A 17,847-nucleotide genomic window follows, 5' to 3' on the forward strand; every position below is an offset into this window, starting at 1 on the left:
CATTCCCAGAAGCCTTTGTGTTGTCTTCACAATTTTGGCGATGTGTCCCCTAAATTTTAGATCCTTATCCACTGTCACCCCCAGATCTCTGATTTCCTCTACTTCCAACAATATATTCTCACCAAGCATAAATTCTGTATGCCATCTTTGTTTTCCAAATTTTAAAACCTTATATTTTGCAGCATTGAACTCACATCCCCACTTCTGTGCCCAATCACTCAATTTATTCATTGGCTTAAGCATTTTCTGTTCATTCTCAAATTCACTTGCTTCATCTTTTCCCACTCCCTATAATGTAGATCCAGATACTCTGATTTTGATCCTCCAATCTCAATGAATTCAACAATACATTTTCCAAAATCCAAACACCATAGCTATTCAAATGTAAACTGCCTTGTATAAGTGGAAGATTATACTATGTGTGAAGATTTTGAAGCTGAGGTGTGAAGTTGAAATCAGTAGAATATTATATCTATTAGGATGCTGTTATAGGCAATGTAATGTGGAGAGTGTTAATTGTAAAATGTTTAGACAAATTAGTTAGCGAAGTAAAAAGAAGATGATCCTAATGGGAGATGAGCTTACAGTGTATATTAACAAGATGAGTGAATTTGTTGAGTTTCTGTGGATAACTGTCTAAAGTGGCATTTGATGGTAGCAACACAAGGTTTGTTATTATTATTATTCGTGACACCTCCAAGGAGTCCGAAGACTCATCACGGGAGGACACCTGCTATACAACGCTCCATCTCCACTACACCGGACCTCTACTACCAATCACCTACATCAACCTACACTAACACAAGCAATGCATAACTACATAATTAGAGTAAGAATATTATAGGTATTAGATTTGGTGATATCCTCACAGGATGTGGTGGTTGTTAATGAGGAATCAACACTGTCATCTGTTGGTGAGAGTGATCATGAGGTATTGGTTTGGAAGGTAATCGATCAGGAAAAAGTTCTTGTCAAGAAGGTCTATAGGCGAAACTATAAGGTGGCTAATCAGAAGTTCCATAGTCCACTAGCATCAATACATTAGATTAATGAATTGTGTAAAAAAAGATGTTGACAATGTGTGGGAAATGAAAAGGCAGTATAAATTATATACTTTACTTGCAGTATAAGAAATTATATACTTGGTTTAATCCTTTATCCAAGTGTAAGCAAACAAAGTTTGCACCTGAAGTATCTTCAGGACTGGGGCAACTCATGGCAAAGGTGGTATGACTTCACATCACTTGCCTTAGTATCCCATAATGCAAAGCACATCTCCTTGCAGACATGTATAATGCTATGCATTATGGGAAGGGTCACTAGACCAGTTTTGACCTTTATTGAGGTCTAATCAATGGGAACCATACCTAAGGTGAGATGATAACAAGGTTGAAGAAATGCATACATCATATTTTTGTAAACAAGTTGCCAAAAGGTGTCTCACCTTATTATTATAATACTCTAGATTAGAGATAGTTAGTTGAAAGTTTTTCATTTGGTTATACTATAAATTAATGATGCCAAGAAATTATATACTTTGTTTATGAAAAGGCAGTGTCTAACGCAAGCAATGCATAACTGCATAATTAGACTAAGAATGAAATGGATGAAATGGAACCACGCTACCGGCCAAGACATCTATAGACGTCAAGGTTATCATGGATGCGAAGTGCATATTAAAATTTTAATACCATTGATATTACATTGAAATATATGATGGATACGAAGCGTATGCAGATACGTATTTGATCTATAATGGCCGGTAAGGTGGTTAACGGTGAAATCGAGCATGCAGTGTTACAAAAGAAGTTGTTATGGAGGAAGTACAAGACAGTTTGCAGTGAACAGATGCATGGTTAAAAAAGAAAAAGTAGAATATGAGAGGTGATTAGCTAGCCAGGTCAAAGATAATCCAAGGGAATTTTTCTGCTATGTAACAAGCAAGAAGAAAAATAATTATGGCAAGTTTTTGCTGGTGGATAGTTATGGTAGCAGAGTAACCATAGCAAGTGATATACTGGAATTATTTAACAAACACTTCATCGTTATATATCATAGTGTTCTGAATGATGCTGTGCAACATGTAGAAGGAAAGCAAGAATTAGGAGAATTAAAGTGAAAGAATCAGAGATGTAGTCAAAGCTCTGCTAAGAAGTCCTTTTGTGATACGCACAGCTCATCATACCATTCCTTAAACACACTCAAATTATCTGCAGACACCAACCTCTCAGGCAAGGCATTCCAATTATTCACAACTCTGCATGCAGTAAACCTGCTTGTCACTTCACTGCTCATGGTGGGAGATCAGGGAAGAATCATCCCTGAATGCTCTGCTTCCAGGGATGATTCTTCCCTGATCTCCCACCATGTTCTGTAAAACCTCTCCAACATTAATCTTATAACAACCCCTTACTAACTTGTAGGTCTCTATCATATCACGTCTCTTCCTCCTATCCATTTTGCTCACTTTTATAATGAGCACACTACACAGATATATACTATACAAATTTTACAAATATTTTTAATTACTCAGATAGTTCTTGGAATATCTAATTCCGGCAATAGACAAAAATGAATGGAGGGACTTTGCTTTATGACTACCTACTTTAGATTACAGACCAGTTTATAACCTATGTTTCCATTGTCTAGCATTCAGCATACCCCCTCCCCTCTCACTTTACCCAAACACTGTTAATGTAAAATCAGTTAAAGACAAACCCTTCTGTCAGAAACATGTCCACTAACATCTCTTGGTTCACAAAAAAAAGTTGAAATTATTCATGTGTTAGAATGTGGTGTGAAAAATGTTTAAGTTCATACAAGATTTTTTTTCTCCTCTTCAACAGTATCAAGATTATAGCAGAATAAAGATGTTTACATATCAGCCCTGGAAAACAACCTGATCGAAACACAAAATACATAGAAAGTGTGAGCTTACAAATGTCGATGAGTTATTGCTTCAATGGATCACTACATAAAGAAGTGTTGAATTCAAATAAATGGTCCAATATTGAAGGCTCAAGCAGAAAAATTTGCTAAACAATTTGGAGTCAATGATTTTGTAACAGTGGTTGTTTGGATCATGTAAAAACCAACATAACATCATTTATGCAAAAATATTATTATTATATTTATTATTATTATTATTATTATTCAGGCCTCCAAGGAGTCAAAAGACTCATCGAGGGAGGTCCTTCCTAAGACATAAAGTCTGTCAAGACTCATCGAGGGGAGGTCCCCCCCTGAGAAACACAAAGTTTATCATACCACTCTTTAAACTCACTGACCGTTCTCACTCCCACCACTCCATCAGGCAATGCATTCCACGGCTCAACCACCCTCCACACAAAGAAACCACTCCTTACCCTCTTGCTCACAGTTTCCTTTCGTAACTTCCAGGGATGGCCTCTTGTCATCACTCCTTCCCGCTGATCAACCAAGCGAAAGAACTCCCCAGTGTCAACCCTGTAACCACCTCTCAACAGTTTAATAGTCTCAATCATATCACCTCTCCTTCTTCTGTCCACCAAACTCTGCAGTCCACATTCTCTCAGCTGATCCTCATAACTATCCTTGTACAGTCCTGAAACCATCTTTGTCATCCGTCTTTGTATCCTTTCCACAGTTAATTTATCCCCTTCAAATCCTGGGGAACAAATCTGAGAACAATAGTCCAAGTGTGGTCTGATCAGAGACTTATACAACGGAATGATAACCCTCTTATCTCTGCAGGTCAGTGTCCTTCTCATAATAGCAGCAATCCTCTGCGTTACCTTCACCACCTTTGCAATATGTCCCCTAAACTTCAGGTTTCTATCAATCATCAACCCCAGATCTCTTGTCTCCCCTACTTCCTCCAGTATAACTCCTCCCATAGAGTATGCAGCATCCCATCGATGTTTCCCAAACCTCAAGACCTTACATTTTGCTGCATTAAACTGAAATCCCCATTCATTTGCCCATCTATCTAGCTTATTTAAATCCTCTTGCAGGGCTACCACATCTGCACTATTACTAATAATCCTTCCCAGCTTCGCATCATCCGCAAACAACTGAATATCCCCCTGCAATCCACTGGCTATGTCATTGATATAAAGGTTAAACAATATAGGTCCTAGTACTGAGCCCTGTGGGACCCCACTTGTAACCCTCTGCCTCCTGGAAACTGCTCCACCATACACAACTCTCTGATACCTATCAGACAGCCAATCCTGAATCCAGTTGACCAATCTGACATCCAGACCCATGCGCTGCAACTTAAATATCAGCTTATCATGTGGCACCCTGTCAAATGCCTTCGCCAAGTCTAAGAAAATTGCAGTATATGCCTTTCCCTCATCTAATGCTCTTGTAACTTTATTATAAAAGGCTAGCATATTGCTAAAACAAGAGCGTCCTTTCACAAATCCATGTTGATTCTCACAGATAACATTACCCTCATCTGCCCAATGCTGTACACGGTCCCTCACTACTTTCTCCAAGATCTTAACAACTACTGATGACACACAGACTGGCCTATAATTAGACACTTCTAGTCTGTTACCACCCTTATGCAATGCCACTATCTTACCTTCCTTCCATTCCCTGGGCACCTTTGCCAAAGCCAGACTTTCATTGAAAAGCCACGTTAAAGGTACTGTCAATTCCCTAGCACATTCTCTCAAAACTCGTGGCAAAATACCATCCAGTCCCACAGCTTTACTGACATCCAGAGTACTCAGTATCTGAAACACACTCTCCTCCTGTACCTCCAGACCTCGTACCAGTTCTATCCCTCTAGCATTAAAACTGACTCCTCTAGGATGAAATACTCCAATAAAGTGTTCATTGAACAATTCCACTATGTCCTCTGCGTCAGTCACTCTATTCCCATTTTGATCCCACAATATCATTCTTCCACAGTCATTTCTCCTCCTACTGGCCACATAGCTAAAAAAATTCCCTAGGATTTTCTTTGGATCTTAGGGCCAATCTCCTCTCATATTTCAATTTCGCTTTCCTTACCACACTAGTCACTCTTCTGGCCTGTGTCTTATATTCCTCATGCATCTCTTCACCTGTCTCCTTATATCTCTTCCATAGCCTCTTTTTCGCATGCAATTCCTGTTTAATATTGTTTGTCATCCACTTCACTCCAAATTGCGTCCTCTTCTTCACTCGTGGTATACAAATTACCATTGCTGATAACAAATATTCTTTCACAATTTCCCACGCACTGGTGATATCCCGAATTAGCAGAGATTCCTCATCTGCAAATCCAATAATAGAAAATGAAGGGAATGACCATGTTCGAACAGAAATCAGGAAAGATTTCAATTATGAAAATATGACACCTGGCAATACATTTAAATTCATGGGGTTAAAATATGTTGGTGGAAAAAAATCAGCTTGTATGCATAAATATGACAAATGTTTGACAAACTGTTTGTTATTGGAAAATCATTAAAACCTCAGTGTTTCAAAAACATAAGTTAACTTCTTGTGGATTACAAACAAGAAATCTGGGATGCCTTCACTTATTTTTTGGCAGGGATTACATGATTGAAATAATGAGCTATTTGAAAAGAAGAAAATTTTTTTATTGTTAGTTGATAACTGTCCTCACCTCAAGGGCTCACTTTAGTGAGTACGGGCATGGCAAACCTGAGGTACCAGATGCTGGACCATGTCTTACTTCATGTAATATACATCTGTTATATTATTCTGTAGACTGGTCCCTCTCCTTCTTTCTTTGCTTCTTTCTCCTCTCCTTGCTCCTTCCCCCTGATGCTATTAGAGTATTCGAGGGCTAGGGGTGAGTCTTTCTTATCTTGCTAAGTCATTACGTCTTATGCAGCCACCGAAGGAGGCAAGCTAGCCTCAATAGGTGCCGGTCCCAAGCCCAGATAAATGGCGAAGGTTGATATCAGGAAGGGCATCCAGTCGTAAAACTTCACTGCCAGCTCTCGCTATGATATGAGTCGAAGAGAAAATGATATAAGGGCTAGGGTGTACCCCTTAAGTGACGCACCGCCACATCGTCCTATAGCTGCGAGAAGTGGATGAGGGCTACTGCATAAAGGGCGGGTACGGTTAAAGAAGTGAGCCCAGCAGGTGGAGAGGATGTTGCGAGTGGGAACACTGAATGCTGGAAGCATGACTGGAAGGGGAAGAGAGGTGGCAGACATGATGAGGAAGTTGGACATTTTGTGTATGCAGGAGACAAGGTGGAAGGGGGGAAGGCAAAGGAACTGGGAAATGGATATAAATTGTTCTACTCTGGAGCGAATAACGAGGGAAGAAATGGTGTAGGAATTGTGGTGTGTGGCAGAATGAAGGGCAAAGTACTGGAAGTGGGTAGAAGGAACGATAGGATCATGCGAATGAAATTGGGTCTTGGAGAAGAGCGTATGATGTGTATATGCCGCACAAGTTGCCTGTACAGCAGAGGAGAAAGATGAGATCTGGAACATGTTAGATGAAGAAATGAGGTAACTGAAAGAAAACGAGATAGTGATCGTCAGAAGAGATTTGAACAGACACATAGGGAGACAGAATAGAGACTCTGAAAGGGTGCATGGTGGCCACGGAGTGGCAATGATGAACCAGGAAGGAGAGAGGATTGTGAACATTGCAGTAGCGTTTGATCTGGCAATTGTGAACTCGTTTTTCTACAAGAGGGAAGAACATTTGATAACATTTAGGAGTGGTAACAACAGTTCACAAATTGACTACATTTTGACTAGAAGAAAACATCTGAAGGTTGTGACAGATTGTAAAGTAATTCCAACAGATCAAGTGGCACAACAACACCGACTGCTGTGCGCAGACTTTAAAATAAGATCGAAGATAAGAACCTCTGGAAGCCATGGGATGAAGATGATTAAGTGGTTTCGCTTAAAAGAAGAGAGTGTGAGGAATCGTTTTAGGGAGAGGGTGTTAGAGAGGATTTCGCATGGACTGGAAAGTGTACAAGATTGGTGGAAACATAATTCAAAAGTAATCCTGAGCTGTGCAGTCGAGGTGCTTGGTGAGACATCTGGAAAGATTAGCGAGCAGAAGGAGGGTTGATGGTGGAATAATAATGTACAAGTGGCAGTGACAGCTAAGAGGAAGGCAAAGCAGAAGTTGGATGAGTCGAGTCGAAGAGGACAGAGAGGTGTACAGAGAGAGAAAGCAAGCCAAGAGAGTTGTGGCACAGGTGAAGGCCATGGCATATCAAGATCTGTATGATCAATTAGAAACAAAGGAAAGACAGAGGAAAAATTTACCAACTAGCGAAATGTAGAAATAAAGGCAGCAAATGACATCTTATGTGAGGCAGATCAAAGACACTGAAGGAAGAGTATTATGGAAGGATGTGGACATAAGAAACAGATGGAGAATATACTTTGAGGGACTTTTGAATGAGGAAAATGCAAGGACTCACAGAGAAGATGGGGAGCCTTCTGATGGGATGGTGCAGAACATCAGTAGAGTGGAAGTGATGGAGGCCATGAAGAAGATGAGGAATGGAAAATCGGTGGGCCCGACAGGATTCCACTGGAGGCATGGAAGGCACTGGAGGGAGAGGGAATTGACCTGCTGTGGGACCTGTTCGTGAAAGTTTGCCAACAGGAAAATATATCCGAGGAATGGAGGGAGAGTACTCTTTTCCTCATCTACAAGGGTAAAGGGGATGCACAAGACTGTAAAAATTATAGAGGAATAAAGTTGATGTCCCACACAATGAAAATCCTAGAAAGGGTTCTTGATGGAAGATTGAGAAAGGAGGTGGAGATTGCAAAGGAACAATTTGGCTTCATGCCTGGTAGATCAACAACAGATGCTGTCTTTGGGTTACGGCAGATGATGGAAAAGTTTCGAGATAAACAATGGGAGCTACATATAGCATTTATTGATCTGGAGAAAGAATACGATAGAGTGCCAAGGCAAGAAGTCTGGAGGTGTCTGAGGGAGAAGAAGGTTCTGGAGAAATATGTCAGGTTGGTGCGGGAGATGTACAGAAGTGTGAAGACATGCATTCGGACCTGTCTAGGACAGACAGAAAGTTTTCAAGTAACAGTTGGCTTGCATCAAGGAGCGCCTTGGACAATGTTGTATGCAGATGATATCTTGCTGTGTGCAGATTCAAGAGAAGAAGCGGGAACTAAACTGGAAAGATGGAGAAAAGTACTGGAAGAGAGAGGTATGAGACTGAGCAGAAGTAAGACAGAGTATATGTGTTGCACAGTGGATGGCAGCCAGGAGACAGATCTGGAGCTGGAAGGAAATGTCATCAGGAATATGAGAGACTTTAGATACTTAGGTTCAACAGTTGAAGAAGATGGGGGAAGGAACTGGAAAGAGATGGCTGGAGTGTTATGTGATAAGAGGGTGCCGATCAATCTGAAAGGCAAAATCTATAGGACAGTAGTGAGGCCAGCTCTGACATATGCTATAGAAACTGTGGCCCTGAGGAAAAATAACATCAGCAGGATGGAAGTAGCAGAGATGAGAATGCTTAGGCGGATGTGCTGTGTGACCAGAAAGGATCGTCTGAGAAATGACTATGTCAGGGGAACAGTGAAAGTTACGAACTTAGGAGCGAAGATACAGGAGGCAAGGTTGAGATGGTTTGGTCATGTGATGAGGAGGGAGAATGAATATATGGGAAGAAGGGTCATGCAGATGGATGTGCAAGGAAGGAGGAAGTGTGGACGGCCAAAGAAGAGATGGAGGCAGCTGGTAGAAGAGGACTTGAGGATGAAGAACTTGGATGTAGTGACAGCGCAAGACAGGAAGGTGTGGAGGAGACTCGTTATCAACAGTGACCCCACTTAAGTGGTAGAAGCTGCCAAAGAAGAAGTTGATAATTGTCCTGCACATCTCTAGATTCAAAATTTGTCCAACATTAAGCTAGTGTTTCTGCTTCCAATGCAACATCCATTTTATAACCAATGGACATGGGTGTATTTAAGAGTATGAAATGATTTTATAAAAGATTTGTGGTTCTACATCTAATTAATCAGAGATAGCAGAAACTTAACTAGTGTATATTGATTCTATAGTATATAGATTCTATAGTATATATTCGAACCTGCAGCCAAAATGCTGCGGGTTCAAATCCTGCCATGGGCATGGATGTTGAAGATTTGCTGTGAAAATACTAGTGGTGGCAGTGGGCAATGAATAGCATTGGTGTAGATGACGGTAGTTGCATTTAGTTGTAGTTGGTGGATTGAGTCATGGAGACAAAGCTGTAGAGTAGGTGTCCTCCTTCAATGAGTCTTTAGACTCCCAGGAGGGATCACGTATTAATAATAATAATAGTATCCGATATCAATATACATTATCGTATACTCATATCAGATGCTATACATTTACTGAATGTATAGCATCTAAAGAAAGAAAGAGATACAGAGCATTAACATTGATAAAACATATCTAAAACATTCAAAATGTATTATAAAGAGTTATAGGAATTAAATGGATGAATAGTGAAATTAGCATTGCACTACAGGCAAAAAAAAAAAGTTATTATGAAAGTAACATAAAATAGTAGTAATCAAATGCATGAGGAGTATAAAATGCTCCCTCAACAAACAAACATGGTAGGAGATGGGGGAAGAATGAAAGAAGATTGATCAGTCAGGCCAGGATAAAGGAATTATTCTATTATGAAAGTGAGAAATTACTGAATGGCAATGATAGTCAAGCAATTAGTGCAGTTTTAGTGTACAGGGTCCCCTCTCAGGGGACCCTGTAACCCCTAGAGAGCGTGTCCCCTGGGTGGTGGATAGGGGAACCCACCATGTGTGTGTGTGTGTGTACATGCGCGTGCGTGCATGTGTGTATATATATATATATGGTGGGGTGGTCCGAATATACTGAATAAGGACTCGTGGACCAACAGGGCCATAAGGGGCAATCATCTTGATTGTAAGGGAAGCGGCACTCCCATGGACCCCTAGCTGGATCTATCCTCTCCTTCTTCTACTTTGAGGAAGACCCACTTACTTTAATCTTTCCTATAAGGCCTTATCAGCCAACTCTTCTTACTTTATGACCCTTGTGCTATTAGAGTACTCGAGGGCCATGGGGTCTTTTCATTTCTAGCCTTACAACTATGTCCTCTCTATAAACCATACTATATTTCTTCTATAATCTACCCTTTCCCCTTCAATATACCCTATTCCTCCTATGGGTTTAAATTCAGAAGAAGGCGAGTTCAGAAGCCTTAAAGTAGCAGCCCTACCACTGAACTATTCCATCGTCAGGCTAGTCTGATATGTAGAACATAACCATACTTGTAAGCTGACAGAAAAAGATAATCGGATTGAATCTATGGGAAACGACCCTTGAATGGAAAAGGGTAAACGAAAATGGAACGACAAAATATAATACACATAGCAAACTGGAATGTAAGAGGAATAGCATATAAAGAAATAGAATTAGACCAGTTATTAAATGAAAGAAATTTTAAAATAGCAGTAATCACTGAAACAAAAAAGAAATTAAAAGGAACTATGAGAACTGAAAATTTTAATGTGATATACAGTGGAGTCGACAGAGACCAAAGAGCACAAGCAGGAGTCATGATTTGGATTCATAACTCCCTTTCAAAACAGTTAAAACATTATAAATTATGGAATGAAAGAATAATAGAAGCTAGAATAAAAATAGATAGATAGAGGCTATTTAACAATAATTGGTTTATATGCCCCAGAAGAAGGAAGAGAACAGGATAATATTGATTTTTATAATCAGCTACAAAACATATATAATAAAATAAATAAAAATGATTACATAATTTTAGCAGGAGACTTAAATGCAAGAATTGGAAACACGAAAATTAATAATAATATAGGAATACATGGAGAACACACTCTAAACAGAAATGGTAAAAAATTGATTGACTTTGTAGTTTATAATAACCTAAAAATAATGAATTCCTTCTATAAACATAAAGACATACATAAATATACTTGGGCAGCAAGAGGATGGAAATCAATATTAGATTACTTCATATTAAATGAAAAGACATCAAAATTTTCACTAGATGTTAGAGTTCACAGAGGATATGAAATAAGCAGTGACCACTACTTCCTTGTTAAAATAAAATTAAGATTACCACCTAAATGGCTACAAGTAACAAGAACAGAAAGAAAAATTGAAACATTTGCTTATAAAACTAGACTATTGAATGACACAAATGTACAATGGCTATATGAACAAAGAATTAACCAGTATCTAGATAAAATAAAACAAAATGAAGAAATAGAAATAGAATGGCCTAATATAAAAACGATACTAAATGCAGCAGCAAATGAAAGCTTAGGAAAGAGACCAAAAAATTCAATAAAAGAAAAAAACTGAAGATCTGGGATGATACAATCAAAGAAATAATCAAAAAGAAAAAAGAAGCCTATCACAAATGGTTAAGCAGTAAAAGATTAGAAGATGAAATAGAATATAAAAGAATAAGAGCTATAGCTAAAAGAGAAGTCAGAAAAAGAGATAGAGAATCATGGAATAAATTTGTTTCTAATTTAGAACATGATTTATATAAAATAAGACCCAAAGACCCGATTTTGAAACATCTAAATGCAGATACCAAAGAAAACATAAAATTAAACACTGAATTGAAATTAGAAGAATTTCTAAATTACTACACAGAACTGTGGACAGACAAATATTTTAAAAAAGACAACTGGCAAACAATTAACGAAAATGAAAAGGAAATAACTGAAGAAGAATTAGAAATCAGCCTGAAAGAAACAAGAAACGGAAAATCACCTGGAGAAGATAAGCTAGGTTCAGAACAATATAAATACGCAGGAACAAGATTCAAAGGAAGACTCTTATTGTTTTTAAATAAAATTTACTCAACTGGTATCCCCCCAATAGAAAGGAAAAAAGCAATTGTGATTCCTATCTTTAAGAAAGGTAATAGAGATGACCCTAAAAACTATAGAGGTATCAGTATACTAAATTCATGTTACAAAATATATAGCAGAATCTTAAATAACAAACTAATGAAATATTCCGAAAACTTTATTCTAGAGGTACAAAATGGATTTAGAAAAGGACGATCATGTATAGACCCAGCCTTCTGCCTAAAATTAATAATAGAGAAAAGAAGAGAATATAATTTAGAAACACATATTGCATTTATTGAATTTGAAAAAGCATTTGACAAAGTTAAAAGAAACATATTATTTAACATATTAAAAGAAAGACAAATACCAAATAATATCCTAAAAGCTGTCACTAGTATATATGAAAATAATCAAATACAAATAAGATTAAATCATGAGCTATCATATACAAGAGAGATAAACCAAGGGGTCCGACAGGGATGTCCCCTCTCAGCAACTCTTTTTAATATCTACTTAAATGAAATAATAATAAAATGGAGTAAAAATTTACATCAAGGAATTAAATTTTCACCTACAGTTAACTTAAACACTCTCCTCTTTGCAGACGACCAAATAATAATTACAAATTCTGAAGATAACTTACAGAAAGCTATTTTAAATCTAAATGAGATATCCAAAGATTATAGTATGATAATATCAACGGAAAAATCAAAAACTATGGCCTTTAAAGGACAAGATCCAGCAAGAACTAAAATAGTATTAGATAACAAGATCTTAGAACAGGTGAATTCATTTAACTACCTAGGATGTATGATCACATATGAAAATGAAAAAGATATAAACATAAAAATTGCAAAATATTTAAAAATAACAGGAGTAATTAACTCTATATTTAAACCAAACATAGTTCAAAAACAAACCAGGCTAAAAGTATACAATACTTTAGCCCTACCGGTCTTAATGTATGGAAGCGAAATCTGGACAATAAAACAAAAAGACAAACAAAGATTAACAACAGCAGAAATGAAGTTTATGAGAAAAACTGCAAAGTATACCCTATTTGATCACAAAAGAAACGAAGATATTATGAAAGAATTAAACCAAGAACCAGTAATTGAAAAAATTAAAAAATATAAACATAGATGGATGGAACACGTTCAAAGAATGAAAACAGAAAGATTACTAAAACAAGCCGTAAAGTACAAGCCATTAGGAAAAAGAAAACCAGGACGTCCTCTTAAATGATTCAACGATGACTTCTATGGCCGGAACAGGCCATACTAGGCCTAAATCCTTGATACGTATGATGATGATCTTTGATTATGAATTTATAAATATATTTCATCCTAATGAGAAGACTGATGTTATGTAAAGTTCAGTAGCCGGAAAAGGGAGAAATAGTAAGGAGTTATGAGGTATGCAGTAATGTTTAAGCAAGGTGATAATAATGCTGTGAGATTGGAAGATGTATCATTACATATTTGGAATAAAATAAATTCCTTGTATCCTTGCAGTAATTATATGGTGAGGGAGGTCTTGCATTAGTGATACCAATATTGAGTCCTCTATATGACAGTATAAATAATATCTTGGAGATGCAGAATTTCTCCTTTAATGTTGCAAAAATCCAAGGTTGCACTTCAGAATGCATATGTGTTATGTTTTATACTGTGTTAGTAGAAATACACTCCAGAAAGTGGATGAGATTGGAATCTGATGATGATCAACAAGGTCTTATTCAGAAGATACACTGCTAGAGTTGTTGAAAACTCGTGAAATATTGTTGTTGTGTTAATAAAAACTGAACTTTTATTTGGTTATCTAGTTACTGCTGTGATGAGGGAATGCTCGAGAATGTACAGAGATAGATATATTTAAATAAGACAGTATTAGGACTCTGAATTTTTTTTTTTTTTTCGAAGCATTTTTCTGAGAATTTGAGGAAATGTAAATGCCAAGATTAGTGGCAATATGGTGGAAACTTAAGTTGATGAAGATTTGTACCAGATTAATGCAAAATGTATTCATAAAATAGAGGGAAGAGCAAGTCATCATTGCTGAAAATTGTAGGTTACAAGGAGATTTTTTACACAGAAAATGATGAATGAGTTGTAATACATTTTGAATGTATGAATGAATTCAAGGCACACTATAATAGATATGAATGCACTCTATTTTCATTGTTGTTCATAATCTGAATGGATCACATTGCAAAAGAAAGAGGCATACCTGATATTAGAGTAGGAGCTGTTAATCTCAGCTCCAACTGAAAACAGCTACATCTGAATACATAACCTATAGAATAAGGTAGAACATTTCAACCATTTAGACACTATTTTTAGTCAGAACAGTTTACAAGACAGGCACTTGACACTGTTGGCATTCAGGAATTGGTAAGTAGAGCTAATCTTGGGTGGTATGGTCACTTAACCAGAATAGGAAAGTAAGTTTGATGCCAGGATGCTTGGAAAAATACCCAGAAGAAAACCAGGTTTTAGGTGGATTGATGCATCTATTAGAAAACTGAAATAGTATTAAGATCTGACAATATTAGAATCTTTACAGATAACAGACTAATTTGGAGAAAAAATTTTCATAAGAAGTTAATAATAATAATGTAAACTTGTTCATAGTATCCTGTTATCCCTCCGACCCCTAAGGGTATATCAGTAATTTGTGCTGGTTGAATATGACGTACTTGAATGGATCTGTTGACTGTATGGAGGTATTTTAATAATAATATTATAATAATAAAAGAGTGGAAATTATATAGTATAACTTATCTTATTGAATAATATTTACTTATTAAATTAATTTTCACTGAAGGAAAGTTATATTTTTAGGACCATCTCCTAAAAAGAAGTGTCCTCCTTTGGAAGTTCCCAAATGTGTAAAAGGAGAAGTTGCAAAAGTGAAAAAATCCAATGGATCCTGTCCTACTTATGAATGTGGTAACTAAATGCTTCATATTTATGATCTAATATTCCATTTGCTGTGATATTGACATAATTTTGATCCTGTATGATGTAACTTTTTTTTTTTTTTTTCATTTTTCAGTTTGTGACTCAGCTCTTTGTCCTCCTGTTACTTGGCCAACTGATCTTGAACCTGGTCAGGACACAGAAATTGAAAAGAGTGGATGTTGCAGTGTGGTTAAAATCATATGCCATTCAGAGAGTTGTCCACCACCTTCTGTGTGTGCTCCAGGTCTAGAAATAAAAGAAATTCCTGGAGAATGTTGCACTACTTATCGATGTAGTAAGTATTAAGGGCTCCTTGGAGGCATCATGTAATAATAGTAATAATAATAATAATAATAGAAATGCTGACAATGCATTGATGTTTCTTTATCCAAATGCCAAGAGTATCAATAATAAATTAATTATACTAAAATTTAGTTAAAAATTAGTTATACTAATAGCCTCAGCCAGTGCAAAGATTATTCAGATATTGGGATCAGCAAAGCATGAAAAGAAGTAGGAAGATCTAGTGTATTTAGACAGGATAAGGAAAGGAAGGGCAAAGGTGGTGGAATATTGCTTATGATAAGTGACGAGTTGTGTCTTCTAAGAATATAGGATTTGGAGGGAAATGGCACTAATGGTTTTGAGAGTATAAGATGTGAAAGTAGGAGTGGACAGTACAGGATATTTAGTGAAATGTTGCTGTAGGCCAAAAAATACAGAGTTTTGAAGAGCAGGAAATGTTAAGCAGAAGGAACATGAGACTCAAGAGTTTTGGATTTGATCCTGACATCAGAGAATCTGATTGTAACTAAAAAGTCATTCCTGCCCCCACCCCCCCACCCCCAGTTGAAGAGAGAGTGATGACCATGTAGTCTTGACATAGGGGATGAATAGACATGCAGAAGTATCAAGAAGAAATAATTTATGCAGAATTATAAAGTAGGTGATTATGATCATATCTGTGGAGCCATAAGAAAATTTTGCAGCTCTGTTGCTGGCTTGGCTCCTTTAATTTATCGAAATCCTAATTTAGTTTAGAACTGTTGAAGTGAGCAGTCATCATACCGAACTGACAAATGAAGACTGTTGGAATAATAATAATAATAATAATACGACATGATTTTCAGGGGGTGTCGGTTTAATGCAGCAAAATGTAAGGCCTTGAGGCTTGGGACACATCGATGGGACGCTGCATACTCTATTAGAGGAGATATGTTGGAGGAAGTAGGGGGAGACAAGAGATCTGGGGTTGATGATTGATAGAAACCTGAAATTCAAGGGACATATTGCAAAGGTGGTGAAGGTAACACAAAGTATTGCTGCAATAATGAAAAGGACGCTGACCTGCAGAGATAAAAGAGTTATCATTCTATTGTATAAGACTCTGATCACACCACACTTAGACTATTGTTCTCAGATTTGGTCACCAGGATTTGAAGGGGATAAATTAACTGTGGAAAGGGTACAGAGGCAAATAACAATGACAGTTTCAGGACTGTACAATGTTAGTTATGAGGATCGGCTGAGGGAATGTGGACTGCAGAGTTTGGTGGATAGAAGAAGGAGAGGTGATATGATTGAGACTTTTAAACTGTTGAGAGGTGGTTACAGGGTTGACACTGGGGAGTTCTTTCGCTTGGTTAAACAACGGGAAGAAGTGATGAAAAGAGGCCATCCCTGGAAGTTATGAAAGGGAACTGTGAGCAAGAGGGTGAGGAGTGGTTTGTTTGTATGGAGGGTGGTTGAACTGTGGAATGCATTGTCTGATGAAGTGGTGAGAGCAAGAACGGTCAATAAGTTTAAGGAGTGGTATGAAAGACTTTGTGTTTCCTAGGAGGGACCTCCCATATTGAGTCTTGATAGACTTGTGTTTTCTAGGAAGAACCACCCACAGTGAGGCTTTTGACTCCTTGGAGGCCTAAATAATAATAATTATTATTAAGAGAGGCCTCCAGGGAGTCAGACTCATTGAGGGAGGCCCATAGTACATGCACCAGCTATCATACTTATTCTGGAATTCATTCACACTGCATGCACACACAACATCCAGTGGCAATCCACTCCAATCACACACCACCCTATGAGAGAAAAATTTAGCTCCCACACCTTCTTAGCGGCATTCATTCTCATTGTTCATTGGATAAAAACATTGACTTATGTGAAAGAATGCTGGTGTTGTACATGTCCTATAGTCTTTTATTTTAGTGAATATTAGTCATTGTTTTTGATCATGTATTACTTGCTCTTTTAATTTTAAACTACAAAGGTGTGTGTGTGTGTGTGTGTGTGTGTGTGTGTGTGTGTGTGTGTGTGTGTGTGTGTGTGTGTGTGTGTGTGTGTGTGTGTGTGTGTGTGTGTGTGTGTGTGTGTGTGTGTGTGTGCGTGCGTGCGTGCGTGCGTGCGTGCGTGCGTGCGTGCGTGCGTGCGTGCGTGCGTGCGTGCGTGCGTGCGTGTCTATTTCAGAAATTTAATACTGGATATTGTTTAGAAAGATATTTTTTCATGGCAGCAATGCATACAAGGAAAATGCCAGCCAAGGATTCCTTGTTCACTGAGTTTTGGCACAAGTGATTTTGTATGATGTATATGTTCTATGTATTCATTGCCAAGAATAAAAGGTTTAGGGTATGAAAGCAAGAGTGAAGAGAGAATGTGTTGTAAATGTTTCGTGTACAAGTGTAGGAAATGCAATTCATGTGGAAAGCAGGAAAACAAATTGGCAAATACTAACAATTAAAGAAAAATTAGCAAAATGTTCTGGAGAAAATAAGTAAAGTATAAGAGTGCGAGAAACTGGAAATAAGGAGAAGGTATTGTACGAGGATTCAGTAATAAGAGGTATACTTAATGAGAAAATGAAGAAAGCATATTTTCCAGTTGTGAAGATTAAGGATTTTAGTGAAGCTGTTAGGTTAAGAAAAGAGAATTGAAAGTTGATTGTTTTGACAGGAACAAATGATTTGGAAGGGAAGAAATATACAATGAGAGGATGTGAAAGAGTTGTTGGAACGAAGCAAAAATAAAGAATAAGGAAGTAAAGA

General features: G+C 37.5%; 1 protein-coding gene across 4 annotated transcripts in view; it reads left to right on the top strand.

Moving 5' to 3' along the window:
* LOC150109786 (uncharacterized) overlaps positions 1-17,847 on the top strand; it is a 1,408,745-nt gene that overhangs the window by 1,212,643 nt on the left and 178,255 nt on the right. For all 4 annotated transcript variants that reach the window (XM_090396626.1, XM_090396635.1, XM_090396653.1 and 1 more), the window contains 2 exons: positions 14,684-14,791; positions 14,898-15,098. In XM_090396626.1, coding sequence (XP_090252752.1) covers positions 14,684-14,791; positions 14,898-15,098 — 309 coding nt within the window. The remainder of the gene's footprint in view (positions 1-14,683; positions 14,792-14,897; positions 15,099-17,847) is intronic.

This window comes from Typopeltis vanoorti, chromosome 1 (genome assembly GCF_054136105.1).
Source record: "Typopeltis vanoorti isolate ZY-2024b chromosome 1, IOZ_Tvanoo_1.0, whole genome shotgun sequence".
NCBI lineage: Eukaryota > Metazoa > Arthropoda > Arachnida > Uropygi > Thelyphonidae > Typopeltis > Typopeltis vanoorti.